Here is a 27,136-nt window from a genome sequence, read left to right as displayed (position 1 = left end):
AAATGTTTGAGCTAATTTCCTTATTTTTGGTTGCCTAGTTTGCATGATATCAAATATTTGGATCCTTAACATTTGTATTTTTGAAACATTCATCAGTTGAGAAAAATAAAATAAAACAGTAGATGCAAATGTATTTAAAGATTTGGGTTTAAAGGAACTCCAATATATTAATGTATCATTTTTGTATTTTCATCATATCATCATATCACTTTTTTGGATTGCTTTGGCATTTGAATCCAAATGTATCCTTAGAGTTTCCTGGATCCTTAAAGCCCAAGCTAGTGTCTGAGAAAGTACTTTCCAAATGTGACACACATACACACACACACAAAGAAGAAAAATCCACAAATAATAAGTTAAAAACTGCTGCAAAGTTCTTATTATTAGGATACTGCATGTACAATGAAAAAACATGAATATAATCGATAATTAAAATATATACATATAGACACACAGGCACACACATATAAGAAAAAATTATAAATGCAAATTTAATTATTCCATTGCTATAAACAGTATTTTGCTGCTTATGTATTGTACGCACATACATTTATACAGAGCTATATTCTGCTGATGGAAGAAGCTTCTCTCATAGAAAACGTCATCAAGTGAAAGCAGGAAACACCCAGCCAAACTACTATTGCTATTACTGCATGCAATACAATAGAAACAACAAAAAATATAGTATTTCAATTTTCTTTTATACAATACAGGATTATTTTATTTTATATTAATTTCAAAGTTGTAAACCTCATTTACATAATAAGCACCTTTTCAAATTTAACTACATTTCTCTGTACTTTTGACAATAACATTATATTTGGCGAGAAGTCTGTAAGTGTGGGGTAATTTGTAAACAGAGAGAAAGAAAATTGATCCTTGATGCAAGGATATTTGTTAAGAGAATAAAGCTTTTACTTACCAGATGTAACTGAATCTGTGATGTTTAAGTTGTTCAGAGAGAGGCCTAGAGATTGTCGTGAAGAGGAAGAAGATGTGCTGCTTGAGGACTCTGAACATGGCCTGATAGGTTTGCTAGTGTTTCCAGTTTCAGCCTTCAAACGATCATTTTCTGCTTTTAAAATCTCAATTTCATTCTAATGTATAAAATACAAATAAGCAACAATTAAATAAATGAAGCTGAGATTTATAATCTTTCCAGTATAATACAGATAATAATAATAATTTAATCATTAAGACCATTAATCAGGTGCAAAAAATGTAGAAATATTTTTTGCGCCGGAGGCAGAATAAGAACACGGACACCAAGAACTGGGTTTAAATGGGTCACTTTATTAAAGTTAAATGAACTTTAACTGATTATTGACCAATAACCAGGACCTGCAGAGCCACTAAAAAATTTGGGGTGGAAATAATTCACGAATAACCTTCCTGGGCAACTATGGGTGTAGCTCCTTTCTGAACAAGGTGAAGGTACCACGCCTTCACCTAGTTCCTGGCCACGCCTTGGCATGTGGGAAGGCTCACTATCCCATCCCCTTCCGGTTATTGGGATAGGTGAGTCCCAAGGGCACCCCCTCTCCAATTGCCCCAGTAACACAATACCTTGAGCTTCTGGCGAGAGGCTGTCCATCATCTCTCAAAAGATGCCCTAAAGGAGAACACACAGTTGCTACCACTGCCCATTTCTGCCCCTAACCTGCCAACCCCAGGGACCAAAGGGAAGCCAATTATCAAATTGCGACTAAATGTGCTACAACCCCTAACCAATCCATCCTCACTCCCCAGCATGGAATAAGCAAAAAAATGGTCGCCTCTAAAGCACTGAGACTGCAAAAAAATCCTATTTGGCCCCCCCATGGGTGACCCCTAAAAGGCACACTGTAAGATAGGGAAGGCGAGCAGGTTTCTGCTTCTTCCGGAGCTGGGGGAAAGAGGAAAAATGCCTGAGACATACCCATGGCTCCCAAACGCTGCACGTCATAGCGCGAAGCCATGGCAGAGAGATCTTGCAATACCGCGAGATCACTGATGCCTAACGTGTTCTTCCTGGCCCTAAACCAAAATCAAATTAAGGATCTCTTTTCTTCCATTGAAAACACCAATTGCAGATAAAGGTTGTCTCTCTATATTATGGTAAGGAAAGAAAAGGTACAGTTCTTTCTTTAAGTCTCCTGCAATGACAAATTCATTAACTCGTCAAACTAATCCCAGTACTCTTTTAAAAAAAAAACTATTAAGTTAAATACATAGGTTCTAATTTGGTAATCAGTCATTCAGATATTTTGATAATTATAACTATTACTTAACTAGACAAATATTATAAGTAAAGGTCTATATACTTGGGTAGTAGGTAGTATATTAAAAATTGCTGCACATATTTTCAATAATATACAAATATAGAGATTGTGAAGATGACAGTTGGTCGGATTTGGAAAGCACAGAAATATAATAAATTATTATTACCTCTTTCATTTGGTATAAATAGATATTAACTGCTATCTATATTGTTTTAACTATTAGTTATGATTTTTTAAATTCTGATAATTCACACATTAAGCATTGCATTCTTTTTCTGCCCCTGAATCATTTTATTTTCTTTGTTTCTAAGACTGAGTTATATCAATTCAGCTTTTCAATACAATGATATTTCAGACCAATCCTTGAATACAGCTCACTTGTCTGGAATCTGCACTGCATATCGAACATTAATACAATTGAGAGAGTCCAGAAATATTTCACAAGCAATTTCAAGTCTGGTGGAATAAGGTATTTGTTGTATCCTGTAATGGCTACCTTGTAACTCTGTAAATAGTTTGTTCCTCTTTCGGCGCTGTCTGAGCCCAAGCAGGAAGTCGCTCCTGATTGGCTCAGATGCGGCCGGCTCTAGCTTTGGCGGGAACCGCAAATATATAAAAGGAGCGGTTTCTCCAGGCAGAGTCAGTCGGTACTCGCTGAATTGTCACTTTACCTTGCTGAGCTGTCACTTGTTCTCTGAGCTGAATAAAAGTACCGATTGCTCAAAACCCTGTCTCTGGGTCTACTTCACTGGCGACGAACGGACGGAAGAAACTTCGCGTGCAACATGGACAAAATCCAGATCGGCCAGGCTCCGGAACTCTTCGATCCCGAGAAATCGACATGGGACGAGTACATGGCCACCTTCGAGATCTTCCTCGAGGCGGCGGGAATGCAGGACGCCGAAGCCGATCGCAGACGGGCTATTTTCCTTAACTACTGCAGCGCAGAAATCCGTAGACTTGCCCAAACTCTCACCGAACCGGAACAAGCAAGAGCCACAGCGTGGGACGTCCTACAACAAAAACTGGCGAGCCATTTCAAGCCGACCAAACCAGCCATGGTTTTTCGGCATCAATTCCACATGATGGCTCAGAGGGAAACCGAGTCGATCAGCCAGTTTACAACGCGGCTTCGAACGGTACTTGCTCAATGCAAGTTTAAAGACCCGGAAGCTCGCCTCACCGACGCCTTGGTTTTCGGCATGAAAAGCAGCACGGTGAGAAATAAACTCCTCATCGAAGAAGAGCCGAGCCTACAAACCGTAATTAAACTGGCGCAAACCGCAGAAGCAGCCGACGCAGCGGCGAGAGAATTGAAAGAGCACGGAAGGCGAGAACTCATTGCAAAAATCGACTCCGCGTCTCCCAGCGCCGTGGAAACAGACAACAGCCAACAAATTCCCAGCGGAGACAACTGCCTCCTGGTGCAAGACCAGCCGAGACATCTGAGAGCTACTCACCCAGCCCCCTGCGCGGGCTGCCGGGGAAATCACCAGCGCCATCGATGCCCCTTCCGAGACGCTACATGCCGCCGTTGCAACCGGAGAGGCCACATCGCCATCGCATGCAGAGCAACAGCGCCAGAGGACACATTTGCCACACCGCAATACCAGCGACCTCAAAACCAGACCCCCCAAGCGCGAGAAAGGAGACCATTCCGCAACGCGGGTCAAAGGAACTACTCAACCGCTAACCGCGACTACTATAGAGGTAACTCTCAATTTTCCGTGAATAACACGGCAACCAAAAAGGGGGCTAAAATTGTTATATCACTGTTACTCAATAACCAACCTTGCTCAATGGAGCTGGATACGGGCTCTAGATATACCATCATGCCCTGGGAAAAATTTAAACTGTATATGCCTAATGTATCTAAGGCTGACCTAAATCAAACCTCTTTGGTGATTAGAGACTTTCAGGGGGGAGTAATCTCGGTCTTGGGAACAGCAAATGTACCTATCGCATTCAAGAATGTTAAATGTACCCTTCCCATGCTTATTGTAACAGGGGCCAAGCACTCTCTTCTGGGTTTAGCATGGATGGAACCACTGGGGATCGAGATTTCGGGTGTGTGTAATGTAAACTGTTATGATATGCCTAACTTTGTGAAAGAGTTCCCTGAAGTGTTCAGCCCCACACTGGGATTATATAAGGGGCCCCCTATATCTTTCTCTATTGACCCCAAGGTCCCACCGATCAGACTAAAACCTCGCAGGGTCCCCCTGCCGCTCCTCCCCAAACTAGACATACAGCTGGACAAACTCATTAGCCAAGGTATTTTGGTCCCTGTGGAGCAGGGGCCATGGGAAACTCCCATAGTTACCCCTCTGAAGCCAGATGGCTCTTTAAGAGTTTGCGCTGATTACAAATCGACCCTAAACAAGGCACTCCAACACCACCCCTACCCCATCCCGGTTGTGCAACAACTGCTACACTCCCTGGGGGAGGGAAAAAGGTTCGCAAAGATCGACCTGGCGCAAGCTTGCCAGCAACTTCCGGTCGATGAACAAACAGCAAACGCTCAAACAATTGTAACGCACAGGGGGGCTTTCAAATGCACGAGGTTACAGTTTGGGGTAAGCATAGCCCCAGGAATATTCCAGAGCATTATGGAACGCCTATTGTCAGGGGTAAATGGGGCCATTCCATACTTTGATGACATCTTAATTGCAGGGGAAAACCAGGAACAAGTAAACAAAAGAATAAGGGAAGTACTTAAGAGGTTACAGGACAAAGGTTTAAGAATCAAGCCTGATAAATGTGTCTGGGGAACCAACAGTATAGAATTCCTAGGATATAAAATAGATAAGGAAGGTATCCACCCCACAACAGAGAAGCTGAGAGCAATTAGAGAAGCCCCAGAGCCACGAGATAAGAATGAGTTGCAGGCATTTTTGGGCCTCCTTAATTTTTATTCCGTTTTTTTAAAGCAGAAGGCAACAGTAGCAGAGCCTCTCCATCGTTTACTCCAGAAGGAAGCCCGCTGGACATGGGGGAAAACTGAACGTGAAGCTTTTTCTCAAATAAAAAATTTATTAACTTCTAAAAGTGTAATAGTCCAATATAGTGCTTCACTACCCATTAGGCTCACGTGCGACGCTTCGCCGTACGGCATAGGAGGAGTCCTAGCTCACGTTCTACCTAATAAGACAGAGGCCCCAATAGCATTTTTTTCAAGAACCATGACCAGCACAGAAAGGAATTATAGCCAGTTAGACAAGGAGGCTCTAGCATTAGTGGCAGGGGTAAAGAAGTTTCACAATTACATATTTGGAAGAAGCTTTGAGCTAGTCACTGACCACAAACCCCTACTAGGCCTGCTAGCCCCCAACAAGCCCACTCCACCTTTTATGTCTCCAAGACTAATCAGATGGGCTCTTTTCCTCTCAGGGTATCAGTATGAGCTCACCCACAAGGGGGGGAAGGAAATCAATCATGCAGACGGTCTCAGCAGATGCCCCATAACAGACTTAGTGGAAGACCCTGTTCCTTCCACAGATGTGTTAATGATAGAACTCGAGGAAAACCCACTAACCACAGCAAAAGAGGTAGCTGCACACACGCAGCAAGATCAAATCCTTAAACAAGTGGTGAACTGTGTTCTAAAGGGATGGCAAAATGATGTTGTGAAACCTGAATTGTGTGATTTTAAAAACAAGAGACTTGAGTTATCGTATGTAAAAGGTTGTTTGCTGTGGGGGGATAGAGTGATCATCCCCAAAAGCCTAAGGGGAAAGGTACTCAAAATGTTACATGTGGGTCATCCTGGGATTGTCAGGATGAAGAGCCTGGCAAGGGGGCATTTATGGTGGCCAGGGCTGGATGCTGATATTGAAAGTTGGGTTTCAAAGTGTGATCCGTGCCAAGAGTCACGGCCCAGTCCCCCCAAAACAACTCCGGCTGAGTGGGAACAGCCTGCTGGTCCTTGGTCTAGAATCCACATTGATTTTGCTGGCCCAGTGGGGTCTCAGTATTTTTTAATAGTGGTTGATGCCTTCTCCAAATGGTTGGAAATAATAGCAATGAACAACATAACCACAAGTGCCACTATCAAGGTATTGAGCAGACTGTTTGCATCCCATGGGTGCCCAGATCTCTTAGTGTCTGACAATGGGCCACAGCTAACAGCCAGGCAATTCGAATTGTTCCTAGATGGCCTAGGGGTCAGGCATGCCCTCATCTCGCCTTATTCGCCCTGGGCTAACGGATTGGCAGAACGTTACGTACGGGTGGCAAAGGAGGCATTGCGCAGGTCAGGCCCTGGGGATGTGCAACAGAACTTGGACCAATTCTTACTCACCCAACACATTACCCCTAACTCGCACACACATGTAAGCCCTGCAGAGTTATTGATGGGAAGGAAGTTGAGGTCACCACTAGACAGGTTAAACCCAAGGTTCTGTGTTAATAATAACCAAATGTGTACAAAACCTGAAAGAGAAATGTATTTGGGACAAAATGTATATGTAAAAAGTTTTGATGGAAATGTAAACTGGATGAAGGGAATTATTGTTAAGCAAAATGCACCTAAGACCTATGTTGTTAAACTAGAGGATGGTCGTTTGTGGAAACGACACATAGACCACATTCGAAAGCGAACAGAAAATCAATTGCCACAAACCGCTGACATGGACTCTCCCCCTTCAACAGACTTTAGTACATTGCCCGAAATAAGAGACACGCAAAGAGACTTATCGGGCCAGGGGGAACCATCCAGCGACGCCGAACCATCCTCGTCCTCCGAAGCCTTCGTTGGGCCGGCCAGGCCAAGTCCGCCACACCGGGAGAACAGCGGCGAGCCATCCTCCACAGTCGGTGGCGAAGGAGAAATTGAACTGCGCAGGTCAGCGCGAGCTCCTCAGAGGCCCCACCGATTGGACGACTTTGTCACATGGCTTTCTTGATGGATGTGTCCAACTATGAGGGGAGGGGTGTTGTATCCTGTAATGGCTACCTTGTAACTCTGTAAATAGTTTGTTCCTCTTTCGGCGCTGTCTGAGCCCAAGCAGGAAGTCGCTCCTGATTGGCTCAGACGCGGCCGGCTCTAGCTTTGGCGGGAACCGCAAATATATAAAAGGAGCGGTTTCTCCAGGCAGAGTCAGTCGGTACTCGCTGAATTGTCACTTTACCTTGCTGAGCTGTCACTTGTTCTCTGAGCTGAATAAAAGTACCGATTGCTCAAAACCCTGTCTCTGGGTCTACTTCAGTATTCTGTTGCAAGCAGTCCTCTGCTTGCAACAGAATACCTTATTCCACCAGACTTGAAATTTTGGGCTTAGATAAGTAGAGCTACGTCACCTTCGATCTGATCTAAATGTAGTTCATAAATATCTAAAATTGTAATGTAAACTGCTTGAAACTCGACTGCAGAAAATATAACTTCAGCAACAGAGTGATTGATGCATGGAATGTAATACCTGACTGTGATTTCTTCCCCGAACTCCATCGGAGAGGGCAATCAAACCAAACCAAACCAAACCAAACCAAACCAAACCAAACCAAATCAAATCATAAATAAATAAAACTTCAACCTTAGACTGTCTACAGTCAACCTTACTTCATTCGTAAGCAGTCTGTAAGGGGAGTGCTTAAGTGCACCATCGTGCCTAGGGACCGTGTCCTGCTGTCTACTGTCCAAATTTACCAGTACATAGTTTTCTTTTGCTTTTGTTTATGTTTATACCATATCTATTATCTTGTACACATTTTGACAAACAAATAAACAAACAAATAAAATAGGGCTCAAACTTCACACGTACAAGAACCATTCTATAAAATTCTTGGAATTTGATTTCAGATTGCTCTAAATTGTACTCTCTCTTTCAATTTTTCACTTGGAACACAGCATTGCAATCATATTAAATGTTTGAATTAATAGCTGAAGTATAGTAAATGTGAAATATTTAGATTTCGCCATCCTTACTTGATGAACAAGACAATAGCAGAAAAAAAGATAATATTGAGTAGTTACAATTTGAGTCATTGAAATAATAATAATAATAATAATAATAATAATAATAATAATAATAATAATTTATTAGATTTGTATGCCGCCCCTCTCTGCAGACTCGGACTAAATAAGCTAAGCTATGAAGATTTTCTTTAAAATTGGTGCAGTTCTGATTGAAGCAACCAGAATACTTCTAAAATACTCAGAAGTCCTTCTGCTTTTTGAATAAGTTATAACATGTTGCAAAATAATTGATAATTATAGAGATTTTTTGCCAATAACTACCACAGGGATACTATACAAAATAATGGGGGGGGGGGTATGTTTTGTTTTAAAGAAAGGAATGGTTCAATCTAATTTGTCTTCCATTTAATTATTTTTCAATCCCAATAGTGACTATTAGCTTTGATTCCATTTCATGGCTCTGTGCAGCTCAGGGTGATTACAATAGGGCATTTTTTTTAAAAAATGTTCTAATCAGTTGTTCCACAGAACTCACCTGCATGCGGTTCATGGCTTCCCGAATTTGGTCAAGATGATGGGCAGAGCTGAGCGCTTCAAGACGAATATCTGTCAGCTTGAGCTCTTTCTCCCTGAGCTCATTTTTTAGCTGTAGAATTATCTCTGCCTCTGCTTCTGTGCATTCACAGATCCTAAATAAAGAGGAAAAGGTAAAGAGACAGAAAATTAAAGGAAGGTTCTCTTCTCACAGCGGTGTATTATTATAGTATATTGAAGAATCAGAAAAGATTTCTGCTGCTGATTCCTAGGAGCAGGAGGGAGAATTTCATCAAAGCAATATGAATCAAAAAAAGTGAAAAGGGGAAACAATATCTAGGTTAAGGTTGTAAGGTTCTTTCTAAAACTTTTCTACTTATTTCCTTTTACAAGAACAATGATGTTTTATACTCCAGATTCAATAGGACTGCATTTTGCAAACCATTCCTGTATTAAATAGTACCCCTGCTTTCATTAAAAGCAAACAATTTCCAAAATAGTACAATTTAAAACTTCATTGCTACTATTAAACTATTATTTTTCTCTTTTGATATGATTTTTCAGATGATTTGTCTTTCAGTCCAACTCATATATAATGAGGTTACACAATACGTATTTTAAATATCAGTATAAGTGAACTGACTTAATTGATTTCTTTTTATGGTGTTCAAAATATCTGTGCTATGACTGTAGAATTAATCTGTAACTATTTCAAAATTACTAATATTCAATGTTTTCCATATGGAACTTTGTGCATGGCATAACAGACAGCAGTAAATACATATACTTCACATCATGCTTCTGTTTCTGACATGTCCTTTCTGCTCATTACTAACTGATGTGCAATAGTAACCACACCATTGTTTACTAATAGTCTTTTAGTTCTAAAGTTTTCTACAACGTATAATCATTATACTGTATTTTCAAAGCATTCCTGCAAAGACATTTAGGGAGAAAATAGAGAACATCCGTCTAATTCTTGGATAAATAATTCCAAGCCCCTTGTGCCAATTTACCGGGATCTATGCTTGTAGATCACGGGACCATTTTGCCTTTTCTTTGGAGCCCAGAATAGGGATGACCTGCATATACACGCATTAGACAGACAGATGCAAGTGAAAGAAAGTAAAGGAAATGGTTTAGAAGATAAGAAACCAAGAAAGAAACAGAATAAAAAATGCAGTAGAATGAAAAAGTAAAAGCTTTAAGGGGAAATGATAACTAAATATGAAGATTATGCTATAGTTTAAACAACTCTTGTTTAGGCCAATATATGTCACAATGAGCAAAACCAAAATCTACAGGTACAAGTATTAAGGTACAATTTTAAGTGTGATTTTATGTTTTTGAGTGCAATCATTACATGCAAGATTGATATTTTATGTCATATATTTAAGGCAGGTTTCATTTACCATTTTAAGAGAAGCTGCTAGGACAGGATATCTTTCCTAATAGGCTGATTCACAATGTACAAAAAATATTATTTCAGAATGTCAAAACATTCAGATATTTGATATCTGCCTCTGCCCAATTGGTAATTTGAAAGGTTGCACCTCAACAAACAAATGTAGGAGAGAGATCTAATATACACAGGTAATTCTTCCTATAGATTTTTAGTTCACATTTAGCCATGTGAGTAAATCAAGCTGTTAGACATTACTTAAGGCAGAAAAGAAAGAAAAACAAATAACAATAGATGAACATTTGGATAAGAAAGTCTTTTTTTTTTAAAAAAAAAAGAAAGCATAGCAAAGTGGAAGCTAATTTTAAAAAGCAACAACTCAATATGAAATGTAAGAATATCGGTTTCTCACAAGCAAAGAAAATGCAGAAGCCAACAGTAAAATTGCAAGTCATTTGCAATTTTTAAAGTCTCACTTAAAAATCATGGCTAATTCTCCTAACAACAGCATGGAAGTGGCATTGTAAGTCGGGTGCAGATAAGTGATGTTTTGTTTAACAACCATGTTGCTTAGTAACAGAGTTGCTGATTCCAATTATAGTCATTAAGCAAGCACTACCTGTAAAGAATTAAAATGACTTGAATCTTTAAAAAGAGACAATACTTCTTGATAGCTCATGGCCATAGCTCAGAAATAATAGTGACTTATTTTCCAAAATTATCCCATTAAAAAATTACACTTTCCCAAAGAGACATTTCATAAAGAATAAACATACAATGATGTTGATTGGGATGGCCTGATTGAAGTAGAACCACAGTCTCCAGAGCCATGAGGTAATTTTGGTGAGGATGGAAGAGATGAATCTGTGACTTCTTCTATGTCAGAATGGGAGGAAGGAGGTTTTGATGACTTCTTTTTCCCAAAAGCTTGTTTGAATGAACTCCTTAGCTAGGAGAAAAGAAAGGACCATCAATATCTTTGACAATTTAGCTCTTCTCATACTTGAGAGAGTTCTTTAGGAGGTTAGTTTGCAGAGGCCAACTAGCTACTACCTGAGGTAAGTGTATAGACAAAGCAGGACATGTGCAACACAGTATCTTTAGAAACATGGCAGGATGCTTTTCAAAGTTAACTGAGGACTGTGTTATAGGAAATACGCACTGTACCATAAACAGATACTGATTTAAAACCCCACACCTGTTGTGAAACACCTTCTTTCTGGCATTCACTTCAAGATGATCGGTCTTAAATAAGTACATTTTTCAAAAACTCACTGGCTTATAAAAAAGACATTGAATTCCAATCAATATGATATTGTGCATTATTTGAGGGAGGAGATATTTTGTTCCAGAAATATCAGATCTTATAACTTCCGCAGTAGCACTGATCAGAAATAAGCATTTTGAAGCTGCAATATTTGCTTTTCCACTGACAAGAAGCTGAAAGGGTTGGGAGACAGAAAGCATTTGCTTAAGTTCGTTTAAAGAAGCAAGTTCATATATGCAAGCATGGCCTTTATTGTTTAAAAGCTCTTAACCATTACTGAAAGGTTCAGAATAGCCAAACAGCCATTTATTTCAATAGTTGAGATGGCAAAAGCTAGGTCTTTAATAAGCACTGTATCTTTTACATCTGAAATGTCAAAGCCTTCTTATGAGCAAGCATGCTACTTAAACCCAGAGGAAAACATGGTTCCCAATTAGTTGTTTTATTACCTTCAGCTAAATTTTGGAATATTTATTTTCATAAGAATCAATTCAAAAATAGAACTGGATATATGTCTCTATTTTATTTGCTAGAACTTCAATTTATTTGAAGTATATATACTATAGTTTTTTCTCATCAGAATTTTTGATTTCTGTTAATAAAAATATAATTTTGTATATATTTTTTCTTAAGATACACTTTATACATGATTTTCATTATTGCCTGCATTTAAAAAAATAATATCTACTAGTATTCACCTTTCCATATGCAGTTTTCTACAACATATGTATTTTGGCAGATATTTTGTTTGAAAAACTGCATTGCACTATTTGGAAAAGGACCAAAATAGAGGAAAAATATTGCATTCCAGTTGGCATGTTACTTTGGAAAGCACAGATTGGTTGTTATGAAATTGAATCAACTTTCTCCTTCATCCCTGTTCAAGAACTGGGAGGCTAAGAACTGGTTAACCATCATCCAGCATTTCTTTTCACTATTTTATATTTTCTAATGAGAAAGAAATGGATTTTGGCGACACTTCCCCTTTCCAGATTTTAAAGTTGGAGGTAAAACGAAGAAAAACATTAAGGAGACATAAAGGATAATATTTCAAAAGGGTACAAAAGCCTAATGCCAAAATGAATAGCAATCATGCCAAGATAGAATTCTTTGAGATGCATGCCAAATTTTCCAGGATTTTATATTCACCTCACTTCCTCTAGAGTTCACCTTGCAGAAACATGAAAGAGTGTGCAATTACAAATCAAGGGAATGACGTTGGAATCAGTATTTTTAAAATATTACCTGTGTAATAAACATATTTTAAACAATAAAAAGTATTTTCCTACTTTTATGTCAGTAAAATTCGAGTTCTTGAGGTATGTGTCTCCATTCAAGACCTTTATCTTTTTTATGTTTTCAAGATATTTACTACATTTCTTTCATCGAACAATAAACTTCATCGAACAATAAACTACCAAGAGTGTGATTTTGGAAAAAAAAGATAGCATTGGCAAGAATATGATAAAAGTTATGCCTGCTTTTAATGCATGACAAATTAAAAAAATATTCAAGCATCAATTGCACCTTTGTGGTTGATATTTTGACCACAATTGTCCTATAAAATATTTTGGACAAAAATATATTCTATAATGTAGTAACTTCTGAAGCCTGTTATTATTTAGCCATATTCATTTATGTCAACAATATGAAGTGATCTTGATATATAAACAATTGCAGTGGTTCTCAATCTTTCTACTGCCACAACCCTTTAATACAGTTCCTTATGCTATGGTGACCCCCAACCATAAGTCTAGCACCAATTCTCCCAACAGAGCTTTAAGCTGATTGGCAGGAAGGTCAGAGGGACACCTCCACTGTAAACATCTGATTGGTCAGATTGTAAAAATATGTTCCAAGGCACCAGAAAAGAAGCTTTAGTTTCTAACATCATAGGAAATTTGTCTTTTCCCATAGTCTTATGCAACCCTAAGGTGAAATGGTCATTCGACCATATAGTTGAAATGTGGTGATTAGGTGAAATTGTCATTCGACCCCCAAATGGGTCCCGACCCCTAGGTTGAGAACCACTGCAATAGAGCAAGATTGAAAAAAACCCCTATCTAGTATATAAGCATTATATCAGCATCAACAACTATATTTACAAAGGGCTTTAAAACAATGATTTACATGGTTCATTCATTATACTAGAATTATACAAAAGGACAGGCAGTCAATTTTACTTAATAGAGTACTTACCCAGTTTTTCTTTTTCTTTTTTTTAGAATCAGCATCATTGCTGCTACCCATGCTTGAATGGCTTGTACCACTATTGATGCTGACAACACTTTCAGATGAATGTTGTCTCCTTATTCGCAAATCTATAATATAATGAGAAAGGAAATAATGTGGACATATCTTTTTCCCCAATGTAACTCCTTTTCTAGTGTTTCAAATATTATCTTAAACTCTCTTACATCCTTTAGCCAGTATATAATTGTGACTATTGCATTTAATATATCTCTTGATTATTCTTGATTTTTTTTTTACTAAATCCAGAACAGAATATAAAATAATGAAACTGTTTTCTTAAGTTCTGTTCACCTTTGAAACATCCTTTTCTTCTTCTGCTCATGTCTATTGAAACATCATGTGGAATGGCTTACAGATTACAGAATAAAATTAATGAAAACTGATCCTGTACAAAGAACAATCAAGTCTAAGTATGCGTAATTCAGCCAATGTTTTAAAACTGAAGAAGATATATACTTACATTCTTCCTCAGATAAATGTGATTTAAAAGATCTTGAAGTTATTACATATTCTAAAGGAAGTCAACAAGTATATTTGATAACTAAGAAAATCATTCTAAAACCTTTATATTAGCTGTTATATTATAAGTGGTTAAAATATGATGGATGTGGATTTTACCGAGAACTCATTAGACATCTAAAAATGGAGCAAAAACGAGTAAAGAGCTAGAGATCTGATTGATGTAAAATTGTTTGGTTGCCTCTTAAAGACAGCATGATCCTGATTATGTTGCTGTTGGCATTGTTTATGCCATCTCCAATCCCATTTAATATAAGTAGTTAGAAAATTGAAAAATATAGAACTGCCCTTCAATTTCACATTGTTGGCCTGAGCTCTACAGATGATTCTAGTACCAATGTGTTACTTATCAACTAAGGAGTGCTTAGTATTTCCTCAGAAGACGCAATGAAAATCAATAACTTCTATAATTGAAAGTAAAAAATATTGTTTTTGTAATCGAATTGTCTACAATGCCCTACCTAATTCAGTTGTTTCACTATAAATTTTCATAGTCTTAATCACAAATTGACTTCCGTGAACCTCGCTTCATACTTAAGAGGTCCTTAAGGGGCATGTGCATAAGTGCACTAATGTGCCTATTGTCCCTGTCACTGCATTTTAATATTATTTTTGTTTGTGTTTGACAAATTATAATAAATAAATAAATAAATAAATAAATAAATAAACAAATAAATAAATAAATAAATAAATCTTTTTGAAGTTGAACTCTTTAAGATTTAGAAACTTTGCAAACATACATTTTCATATGGAAGGTTCTACAATGCGGCATAAAAGCCATTCCTTTGAAAAAAACCAGAAAGCTGGTAATGAGCTACCATTACAGCCCTGAAAAGTGAGACAGAATACCATACCTCTCTGTGTGTGGTCAGGGCCATTCAGAGCTCCTTGAATAGCAGCCTGTGCAGCTGAGTTCTGAGCTTTCAGCATTTCAATGGTTTCCCGTAGTTCTATGAGTTCTGATTCCTTTGGGAACAGGAGGGAAAGGCTCAAAATGTGTCACAGGTATTAGGCTTTATCTTCTGGGGTAAAAATACTCAAAATGGAATGAAATTTAGGTGTACGTGAAAAATGCAAGTAAAACTGAGGAAAAAATAGGTTTCAGGTTTGCTTCTCATATCTGCTAATCAAATGTAAAGTCTGTACAACTGCTGCAAGTAACAAGTTTTAGAAAAAATTAGAAACATTTGTGAAGACATGCATGATATTTCACATGTAATACAGAGAGAAAATGTAGTGTGGAATTATTTAGTAAGTATAGTATATAGTTGAAACCAGCGGTGGGTTGCTCCCAGTTCAGCCCAGTTCGGCAAACCAGTAGCAAGGTTGCACTCACCTGCCTGGGATGCTTCTGCACATTTAAAGTGCTTCATGCACAAATGCCCATGCACATGAGTAAACTAGCAGCAATGAGATATACAAACCACTATTGGTTGAAACTATATCTGCTTGTTCCTTTACAATTTCTATCTCTCATTTTATATACTGAAATGTAAATCCTTTAAAACAGTTGTTACTAGTCAATCAAGAAGGTTTTTTTAAAAATGTGTATATGGCATCCTTCTGTGGCGACTGGAGGAGTTGGGAGTGGGAGGCACCATTTTGCGGTGGTTTTCCTCCTACCTTTCCAGTCGGTCGCAGTCGGTGTAGTGGGGGGGTCAGAGGTCGACCTCTAGGTCTCTCCCTTGTGGAGTTCCTCAGGGGTCAGTCCTCTCCACCCTGCTATTTAATATCTACTGAAACCGTTTGATGAGATCATCCAAGGACATGGGGTGAGGTGCCATCAGTACGCTGATGACACCCAATTGTACATCTCCACCCCGTGTCCACTCGGCAAAGCAGTGGAAGTGATGTGCCGGTACCTGGAGGCTGTTAGGGTCTGGATGGGTGCCAACAGGCTCAAACTCAGCCCTGACAATACGGAGTGGCTGTGGGTTTTGCCTCCCAAGGACAATTCTATCTGTCCGTCCATTACCCTGGGGGGGAATCATTGACCACCTGAGAGAGGGTCTGCAACTTGGGCATCCTCCTCAATCCACAGCTGATATTAGAACACCATATTTTGGCTGTGGTGAAGGGGGTGTTCGCCCAGGTTCGCCTGGTGCACCAGTTGTGGCCCTATTTGGACAGGGTGTCCCTGCTGAAAATCACTCATGCCCTTATCACCTCAAGGTTCGACTACTGCAACGCTCTCTACATGGGGCTACCTTTGAAGAGTGTTTGGAAACTACAAAACGTGGCCACGTGACCCGTCATGGGTCTCCCCAGATACACACATGTTTCTCCAACACTCCACGACTTACATTGGCTGCCAATTGGTTTCCAGACACAATTCAAAGTGGTGGTGATCAATGTTCCCTCTAATTTTTTTTTTGGGTGGGCGGAAAAGTATAGTGTCTGAGTGGCAGTCCCCTTGGGACTGGGCGGCATAGAAGTATAAATAGATAGATAGATAGATAGATAGATAGATAGATAGATAGATAGATAGATAGATAGATAGATAAATAGATAGATAAATAAATAAGGAAAAAATACCTTCTTTTTTATTAAAAGAAATTAATAATAAAACAAAACCAAAATCTATTATTAATAAAAACAGGTGAGGGCTGGGGGTTTTTTCTCTGTCATTATTTAAGCTTTTAGCATATGCTTTAAATCAAGAGTCACTTCTCTCTCTGTTTCTCTCTCTTTCCTATCATTCTCTGCCTCAATTCTCTCTCTCTTGTTCTCTTTCTCTCTCTTGTTTTCTTTCTCTCTCTCTCTCTCTCTTGTTTTTTTCTCTCTCCCTCTCTTGCTTTCTCTCTCACACTCTTTCTCTCTGGTTTTCTCTCCCTCTCTTGCTTTCTTTCTTTCTCTCTCACACACTTTCTCTCTCTTGTTCTCTCTCTCTTGCTATCTCTCTTTCCCTCTCTCTTTCCCCTCTCTTTCTCTCTCTCTCTCTCATTCTCTCTTTCTCTCTCTTCCTTTCTTCTCTGCAGAGGCCAGTGAAGGTTTTTATTTTGAATGGTAGGGGGATGGGGAGTGCGCGCACACACACGCCCGACATTCCAAATTACCTTCGCCTGCCTCCACTGAGAGAAGAACACCCGCCCCGCCTCTCCTGTAGCCCCTTTGTCGACAGCCGGGGTGAAAGCGCTCTGGACGAAAGGACTGTGAGAGGGACGGGATGGGTGTTCTTGAAGTGGCTAGCAGCCGGGTCGGGAGGATGAGAAGCCGCAGCCACCAGTGCTGCTGCAGCCACTGCTGCGGGAGGAGCCACGCCCCAAGGCGGGAAGCGGAGGAGGAGAAAGAGGGGTGGATTGGGCGGGGGCGGGGGAGCAGTGGCAAGAAGCCAGGGGTGCGAGGGGGCTGGAGGTGCTGGGGGGCAGGGGCGGCTGCGGCTCCTTGCGCGGCCTTGAAAAAGGGTGCATGAGGGGTGTTTTGGGGTGCGCGGCCACGCGGGCATGCACCTTAGAGGGTACATTGGTGGTGATGATGACCTATAAAACCCTACATGGCATTGGACCAGATTACTTACAGGACCGCCTTCAGCCGCACAAATCCCAGTGGTCGATAAGGTCCCAGAGTTGGCCTTCTCCAGGTCCCGTAGACCAGACAATGTCGTCTGATGGGAGCTAGGGGAAGAGCCTTCTCTGTGGTGGCTCCAGCCCTCTGGAATCAGCTCCCTCCAGAGATTCATACTGCCCCTCCCCCCTCGCCTTCCGCAAGACACTTAAGACCCATCTATGTCGCTAGGCATGGGGCAGCTAGATCATCCCCGCTTCTTCTCTGATTGTTAAATGTCATGTATGGATGTGATTGAGTAGACTGACTGTTTTTTATATAATCAGATTTTAGTTTACTGTTTTTAACTATTAGATTTGTATACATATTGTTTGTATTGCATGTTATGAGCTGCTCCGAGTCCTCGGAGAGGGGTGGCATACAAGTCTAATGAATTGAATTGAATTGAATTAGGATATTTAGGAATAACTTACATGCCACATCTTTGAAAGACGCTTGAGTCACTCATGCTGCTGATGTGGCAGCACTCCTTGTTGAGTGTACAGTGATATGTGCTGGCACCAGCCGTGACTAAGGTTCATACGCTCTAGCTATTGTTGAATGTATTCAGGAGCCTACCATGGGTGGCATCATCTTATGGCCCGATGATGGTTGAAATGAGAGAAAAAGTTATTCCAACTTGTGGAATGCTACAGTCCTGTTGATATAAATATGTAGTGCTTGCCTCACATTGAGCATATGACAGCGTCATCCTCAGACAGTTCAAGATCTGGGTCATAACCCTATCCCTAATGTCTCTGGAACATTGGTCAGACCCCTGGTCCAATTAAGTAGTATAGTCTGTTTGAAGGATAGACTCCAAATAGTGTCTGTGTCTACAGACACCACTAGTGCCCATCTGGTACTCCTGCCTCAATTGTTGGAGGCCTTCTGAAATGCCTTGGCATATTGCTTTCATAATGACAGCCTTCAAATGGTCCAGTATGGTTTCCTCCATAGACCTAAGGCCATCGGAATGAAAGTGGCCTCTGGAGTGGCTTTACAGTGAACCATAGTTACCGGGACAATCACTGAGAAATCTCGAACCAGGCTTCCAAAGTTCAGTATTGGAGCTGGGCACAATGGAGTCTAGATGGGAAGCACCAGCTTCTTGGGCTCCCGATACCTATATGCTCTCATCATTTGCAGTAGAGGGCTTGTTCTTGAGTGACAGCATTATCATACATTTTATCCAGCACTTTATGGTGACATTGCTCATCACTACGCCTTGGAGAACATGTATGATGATGGTTCCTTTCTATTAATCTTGGAAATGTGATCAGAATCACCTGATTTGTGACGGCCTCTGTGACCTTTGTTAGGGTCAGAGCTGGCTTATGTGGAGGTCCTGGATGCCATGATTAATGATGAACACAGAAGGGCTGCTGTATATTCCAAGGAATTATGCCACATCATGTGCTGGATAGGTCAGGACCAATGACTTGTTAATGTCCCTGTTAATGATCCCCACTAGCCCGATTGAGGAGGCTCAGTAATTATTGATGCCTTGCTTTGGTAGTGGGCTATGGGGTATAATTTTTTCTGTGCCCTGGTGGAGTGTGGCCAATGTTCTCCACTCTTTGTTGCAAGATTTGCCTTGCTAGATCATAGTTCATCTCGAGTATTTCATTTATTTCATGTATTGGATTTATATGCCGCCCCTCTCCGAAAACTCGGGGCGGCATATAAAGCATTGAAGCTGGGGAGAAGCCTAATTTGTAAAGATTGAACTCAACGGCCTTAATCCATGAGGAGGAAAATTCGTCGTGTAGGATTAACAAAGCAAGACCTTGAAGAAAAAAAGTAAGCTTTAACCAAATATTTAGAGACGCTATACAGATTCTTGCTTTGACTTTTATCAATCCAGTTTCCAGGCACAGAAGTGCGTTTGAAATGCAATGTGGCATCTGGAGAATTGCTCTAATAAATTTGGATTGAACTATTTCTAGTGGTGTAAAATGTGAATCTGAAGCTGGCGGTCCAAGCAAGGACCCATAAAGAAGCTGAGCTAGCAACTTGGCCAGAAAAAGCTTAATAGCAGCAGGAACATAGTAACCTCCCTTTGTGCAGAAAAAATTGAGAATGGAGCTCGCTGATCTTTGGCCAAAGGCAGCTGCATATTCTCCATGTGCTTTCCTTGAGCCATTGGCCTGAAAGACCACCCCCAGGTATTTGAAGGTGGTTACCTGCTCTATTTTGTGCCCATCTAGATACCATGAGTAAGGTTTTGGCCTTTTTGCAAAGGCCATGAATCTTTGTTTTTTCATAATTTATACTCAGGTTATTGTTATTGCAATACAGAAGGAGGGCTCACAAGGCTCTTTTAAGGCCTACTGGCATCCTGGAGAGGATCATGGTGTCATCTACATAGAGCAAAAGGGTGATGTTTTGGTCACCTATTTTGGGGTGGTGGTGATTTGGTTTGTTCAACCATTTTGCCATATCATTTATATAAAAGTTGAAAAGCAGGGGGGGCAAGATGTGCCCCTGTTTAACCCCCTTTCCAGTTTTAACTGGCTTTGAGAGGGACTCTTTTGTATTACACCTCACCTTGAGGGATGTTTTGGTATGTAGGGCACATAGTAGATGAAGAAGCCTTTGTTCAATGGAGGCAGCTTCCAGCTTCTCCCATAATTTAGACCTACTAACTGAATCAAAGACTGCCTTGAGATCTGTAAATCCAGCATATAGTGATACGGGACTATTTGAGATGTATTTTTCAATGAGGTGGCGGAGAACTAAGCACTGATCAACAGTGCATCTTTCCTCTCTAAAGCCGGCTTGTTCCTCAGTGATCAGATTCTCAGAATCCAGCCACTCCTTTAGCTTGTCTTGTATGTGTTTGGCATAATGTTTACTAATTATATTTAATAGACTTATTGGTCTATAATTAGCAGGGTCATCTCTTTTTCCCCTTTTAAAAATTGGGACCACAATTTCCAAGCCCCAATCCTCTGGAACATAGCCAGTGGAATCAATATATGTGAATAGCACCACCAAAACTGGTGTCCACCACTCCAAGTTATTGTGTTATGCTTCAGAATTCAGTCAGTTGGAAGTCGGAAGTCTCACAGTAGTTTTGCTTGCTCATTTTTGACCACTTTTTCGGGCTTATGATCCCATCAGTTCTTTGCCACTGGTAGATGGTAGTTTTGGCACAAGTTCCAGTGGATCATCTGTGCCACAGCATCATGTCTATGCTTGTAGTCAGTCTGTGCAATCTTTTTGCAGCATCTGAGTATGTGTTTCATCTGATTCTTTACAGAGTCTGCACTTTGAATCGTCTGTTGATTTTTCAATTCTGACTTTGATAGCATTTGTTCTAATGGCCTGTTCTTGTGCCACCAGTATTAGTCCTTCTGTCTCCTTTGTGAGTGTTCCACTTGTAAGCCATGACCAGGTCTTTTCTTTATCCACTTTGCCTTCAATCTTCTCCAAGAACTGGCTATGCAATTCTTTGTTCCGCCAACTCTCCATACAACATGAAGTTACAGTTTTTCTGTACTGGTCCTTAATTTGCTTCACCTTGAGAAGCTTCCTATTGTTGACCTCCATCAACGCTGACTCTTTGCTCTCCTTCACATAGTCAGCTAATGCATGCTTCTCTTCTTCCACTGTCTGCTCCACTTACAAAAGTCCTCTGCCGCCTATTTTCCTTGGTAAATACAGCCTGTCAATGTCACTGCGGGGGTGTAGTGCATTATGGATTGTCATTAATTTTCTGGTTTTCCTGTCCAAGTTGTCCTGCTCTGCTTGAGTCCAGTTCACTATGCCAGCTATGTATCTAATGACAGGTATGGCCCAACTTACATAACTGACAGAGTGAACTGAACTCAAGCAGAGCTGGACAACTTGGACAGGAAAACCAGAAAATTAATGATGATCCATCATGCACTACACCCCCGCAGTGACGTTGACAGGCTGTATTTACCAAGGAAAATTATTATTATTATTACTGTTGTTGTTGTTGTTGTTGTTGTTGTTATTATTATTATTATTATTATTATTATTATTATTATTATACACAGTACTTGTCAAACCATTGTTTCGAAGCAATATAGGACCCCTTAGCTGAAAAGATTTGATCATATACTAGATTTGGTTGCAGCTTATGAATTATATTTGTGTATCACTCTAGTAAGTTTTGAGAAGGGTTGGCTATGATAAAGACTGAGCGAAGTTTTTGAAGATTATCCTCTTCTCACCTTCTGGTCAAGTTGTTGGGACCATTTGACCCTACATCTTGTTGGGTCTGCTGGAGAAATTGCAGGGGTAAATTGGTCTGCGAAGGGCATCTGCCTGATGAGAGACTTCATGTATATACATAAAGATAGATGATCGCTTTCCAGGTAAGGAAGGACTTCAAAAAATTTTACATAATGTAATAAGTTTATAGAGGTTAGAATATAATCAATGGTGCTGGTTTTGGACCGTGCCATAAAAGTGATCTCACCAGGATAGTCTCCAGCCCAGGATCAGTTGGCTATATAAAGATTAAGTTTATTTGCCATCTTTGCAAGACAGAGTTCAGCAAAATTTTCTTTCTTGTCTTTAGAGACTCATGTGAGGGAAGAGTTTGTTCTTATGGGAGCCTCTGCTGGTGGATAATGATGATATTTTGTATATAATGTATAATCATCTGATCCCAATCTAGCATTGAAATCTCCCCCCAGTAAGACTCTGACTTTTGGATGGTCCATGTGTAGTTTACTATTACAGTAATACCTCGTATTACGAACTTAATTGGTTCCGGGAGGAGGTTCGTAAGGTGAAAAGTTCGTAAGATGAAATAATGTTTCCCAAAGGAAACAATGTAAAATCAATTAATGCGTGCAAGCAAAAAATAATAATCGCAAGAAAGGCGCTCCGCTGGGCGCTGCCGCCCGGCTGTCACCTTTTGAAACAGCCGGGCACTTCTCAGCTTTCTCCCGAATGCCAAATCTGACCATGACAAAGGCATGATGTCTAAGCCCTCTAAATTCATATCATTTCTGCATGCAGTGTGCTTCTGGGCCTTTGAGAAGGCATCCAAATGTAGGGTGAAATTGGATAGTAACGGCAATCTTCAGTTAAAAACGATGCCTTTAAAATGGCCACTAAACAACCCAAAATGGCTACCACAATTGCAGATTATGCGAATGGCATGAAGATCATTGCTCCAACTGCCTAGGTGACTGTGCGAATGGGCCAAAGAACATGGCTATTGTTATCAGCTGATCAGGTAAAGATAGAGCCATTCAGTGATTACAATGCCATAAGCCACAAACAGCTCCCACAGACAGGCAACAATTTCAAACTGCCTGAGGAAGCTGTAGCCAAAGTTCAAGCCTCCTGAGAGAATCTCAATGCAATTGATAGGTCACTGCTTCCCAACTATAAGCAATGAAACAATAAACTCACATATCCTCAGACTATTCTAGAATCACCACAATAGAAATAGCCACCAAGAACTAATCAATTTCCATAGGAGGAGTGGTTGGCATACCAATCCTTGCTGAGCAACTGAGTGCAAAAGTTGTAAAGGAAAGCAACAAGGGCGGGACCTGAACAGCTTTGACAGTCTCAGTCCAAACAGAGAGCATAGTTAATCCATTCCAGGATGCTATATTCATCATGAGGAAGAATATCTCCATTCCTCATTTTTCATTCATTTTCATATTTAAGGTTTCAAATTTCCCATGTACCCAAAATGAATCTATTCATAAAGCACATATTCTTACAAGGTTGTTATCACTTTAGATTCACTTTTTTAGCACTGAATTTAGGGCAATTTTAAACTACTGACATAAAATGTAGTTTATTTCTATCCAGTTTCACTGCTCTCCCTTTTTTCTCATACTGTAAATATTTGATAATTTTAGGTAGAATTCTAAATCTCTCTCTCACCCCCCCCCCCCCCCCACACACACACATGAGTGTAAAGGAAAATGGTTTGATTCACTTAATTTTTCATTGATTCTTAAAACAAAATTGTATTCCTATAAATCAGAGGTATCGAACTGGCAGCCCACAGGTTGGATGTGTAATAACAATAACAATAACAATAACAATAACAATAACAATAACAACTTATTATTTTTGTATGCCCCCCTGTCTGACGACTCACACTATGCCCACCCCAGATTCACAAATGGGGAAAACATCATGAAATGTCATGTGACGGCAATGTGACTTGACGGGTTTGACACCTTTGCAATAAACACTTAAAATGGGACTCCTTTTTCCTTCTTTTTTCAATGGCAGAACAAAGGCACATTTTAAAAAGTACTATGTGGCTAGAAAAACATCTTGGGAACCAGACAAAATCTTTTGTGAGTTCCTTGGAAACTCAAGTTTAGTTTAGAGTACTGCAATGTCAAGAACTACACACCCAATGTGACGCAACATAAACCAAAATTATATCCTAAATTTACATACATATTATATATACTTAACAGTGAAGTCAAGCAAATGTATTTGTCCTACTCCTTCAAGACAATATTGAATGAAAGGCTAAAAACATGAAATATTGTCAATTAGTATTACATAATCTGATAATGTTGCCAAGTTACTTCTGTTGGTTTATTTTTGTTGTTAAATTTTTAATACACATTAAATCCAAAGTCACAAATATTTTAATTAAAACCTGAAAATGAAATACTTTATCATCCATTTCTTTCTGATACAGCTTGCTAACTGTAATTATGAGTAGTGCGATTCTTATAGAGTCTTATTGTAAAGATTTGATAGCATGGGTCATGAAAGAAAGATGCATCTGTTTGTTTATACCTGTACTCCTCTATCAATGCAAACTCTAATACAAATCAGTGCCATTGGTTTAAGTTAGATTCTCCACATTACAGCATCTGCTGGTTCAAACATACCTTTTGTTCAGCTGTCATTGTTAGGCTTTGTAACCGGCCTGTCATATTCCCTAAGCTTTTTTCAAATGCGGCTACAAGATGGGCCTGTGACAAAGGAGGAAACATTCAAATATAATCAGGATTTTAAAGGGTTCAGTAAAATCCAGAAAAGAAATTGGAGTGCATTTTTGCCATCTCATTATTTTCAACAGGTCTGCTTCTACTTATAGTAATTTCTTCAATCATAACCTTACTTGTTCAAAACTATATATTTTAAATTTGATTTTATATTTATGTATCAAATGTATGGAAACATTTCCACACTAGATTGCCAGTCTTCATTACCATTTTTTGTTTATTTGTTTATACCAAATTTTTTCAATGAAAGTTTTAAAGAAGAGGATCTACAGTGAATGATATGGTTTGCTAAACAAGCTGAATGTATTTCAATGTTGCCTTGAGGCTAAAATAAACATGGTGAAAATGCCAATGGAAATCATAGTGAGTGGGGCAACGGAAAATTTCCTCCATTTGCTTTGGAGAGCATCTTCTTTATATGTAAACTAAAAAATGATATTGGGACTTCCTGCATTTACACAGAATAGTTTCAAGAAGGTTCAATTCCCTATTTCCTCAGGTCACCTACAGCAGGGAGCCTCAACCTTCCTGTTGTATCCTTGTAAATAGTTTGTTCCATTTGAAAACGCTGTCTGAGCTGGAAACAGGAAGTCGCTCCTGATTAGCTCAGACGCGGGCTGCTCTCTTTTGGCGGGAGCCGCAAATGTATAAAAAGAGCGGTTTCTCCCCAGGTAGAGCAGACGTGTTCCGCTGATTGTCACTTCCCCTTTTAAGAGCTGAATAAAGGAACCGTCTTTACTTAGCCTTGTCTCCGGACTCTTCACTGGCGACGACGGATGGAAGAACCACGCGTGCAAAATGAACAACCTTCAAATCGGCCGGGCTCCGGAGTTCTTCGATCCGGAGAAATCCTCCTGGGATGCCTACATAGCCAAGTTCGAGATCTTCCTCGAAGCCACGGGAATAAGGGACGCCGACGCCGAATGAAAGCGGGCAATCTTCCTGAACTACTGCGGCCCAGAAATATTCGATCTCGCCCAGACTCTCACCGATCCGCTCCCAGCCAAATCCGTCGCTTGGGACGTCCTGCAAACCAAGCTCGCGAGCCATTTCAAGCCTACGAAACCAGCCGTCGTTTTCCGGCACCAGTTTTCAAGAATGGCCCAGCTCGAATCCGAATCCATTAATCAGTTCGCTACGCGTCTTCGAACGGTGCTTTCAAAATGCAAGTTTGATAGTCCGGAAGCTCGCCTCACTGATGCCTTAATTTTCGGCATGAGAAATGCCATGGTCCGTAACAAGCTCCTCACCGAAGACGAGCCGTCTCTCCAGGCAGTAATCAAGCTGGCACAAACTGCAGAGGTCGCCGACGCTGCTGCCAAAGAGCTGAAGGAGCACGACAAGCGAGAAGTCATCGCCAAGATTGACTCCACGTTTTCCCACGCTGAGGCCCCAGACGACCTCAGCCCACCAGCCCTCAACGAGGACAGCTATTTCCTGCTGCAACAGGACCAGCTGAGACAACCCAGAATCCCTCGCCCCATCGCCCCCTGCGCCGGCTGCCGAGGAAACCATCCGCGCCAACGCTGCCCTTTCCGGGACGCCATTTGCCGCCGCTGCAACCGACGCGGCCATATCGCCGAAGCCTGCAGAGCACCTTTGCCTGAGGAATCTTTCTCCACTCCTCGTCCTCCTCGTTTCCAGACCCAAACATCTCAACCGTGCGAAAACCGGTTTCCCCGTTTTTCCGGCCGCAAGAACTACTCAACCGCTAACCGCGACTACTCAAGAGGTAACAATCAATTTTCCGTGAATAGCACGGAAACAAAAAATGGGGGCAAGATTGTAATTTCACTGCTCCTAAACAACAAGCCATGCTCTATGGAACTTGATACGGGGTCTAAATACACCATTATGCTGTGGGAAAAGCTTTTAATGTACATGCCTAGCCTCTCAAAGTCTGACCTTTTACAAACCTCATTGGTAATTAGAGATTTTCAAGGGGGAATAATACCTGTTCTAGGCCAAGTGAATGTACCTATTATGTTTAAGGCTGTTAAATGTACCCTTCCTATGATTGTTGTTGCAGGGGCTAGACACTCTCTCCTGGGTTTGGCTTGGATGGAACCATTGGGAATTGAAATTTCTGGTATCTGAACTGTTAACTCTGATAGCATGCCTAACTTCTTACAGGAATTCCAAGAAGTGTTTAGCCCCACCTTGGGATCGTATAAAGGGCCCCCTATCTCCTTTTCTATTGACCCCAAGGTCCCTGCTGTCCGGCTCAAACCACGCAGGGTACCCCTCCCGCTCCTCCCCAAGCTTGACCTACAGCTAGATAAGCTCATAAGCCAGGGCATTTTAGTTCCTGTAGAGCAGGGGCCATGGGAAACACCCATAGTCACGCCCCTTAAACCGGATGGCTCTTTGAGGGTTTGCGCTGACTATAAGTCTACGCTCAACAAAGCCCTCCAACATCACCCTTACCCCATTCCAGTGGTACAACAGCTCCTTCACTCCCTG

General features: G+C 40.5%; 1 protein-coding gene across 1 annotated transcript in view; it reads right to left on the bottom strand.

Moving 5' to 3' along the window:
• The window catches only part of NAV3 (neuron navigator 3), a 491,922-nt gene that overhangs the window by 33,265 nt on the left and 431,521 nt on the right, over positions 1-27,136 (bottom strand). The window contains exons 23-28 of the mRNA XM_070755761.1: positions 24,557-24,640; positions 15,005-15,116; positions 13,578-13,699; positions 10,888-11,060; positions 8,711-8,864; positions 923-1,097 (exon numbers count right to left, since the gene is read on the bottom strand). Of these exons, the coding sequence (XP_070611862.1) occupies positions 923-1,097; positions 8,711-8,864; positions 10,888-11,060; positions 13,578-13,699; positions 15,005-15,116; positions 24,557-24,640 (820 nt within the window). The remainder of the gene's footprint in view (positions 1-922; positions 1,098-8,710; positions 8,865-10,887; positions 11,061-13,577; positions 13,700-15,004; positions 15,117-24,556; positions 24,641-27,136) is intronic.

Source organism: Erythrolamprus reginae, chromosome 6 (genome assembly GCF_031021105.1).
Source record: "Erythrolamprus reginae isolate rEryReg1 chromosome 6, rEryReg1.hap1, whole genome shotgun sequence".
Taxonomy (NCBI): Eukaryota; Metazoa; Chordata; class Lepidosauria; order Squamata; family Dipsadidae; genus Erythrolamprus; species Erythrolamprus reginae.
The sequence above is the reverse complement of the archived record's forward strand: the minus strand, read 5'-3'. Positions and strand labels throughout refer to the sequence as shown.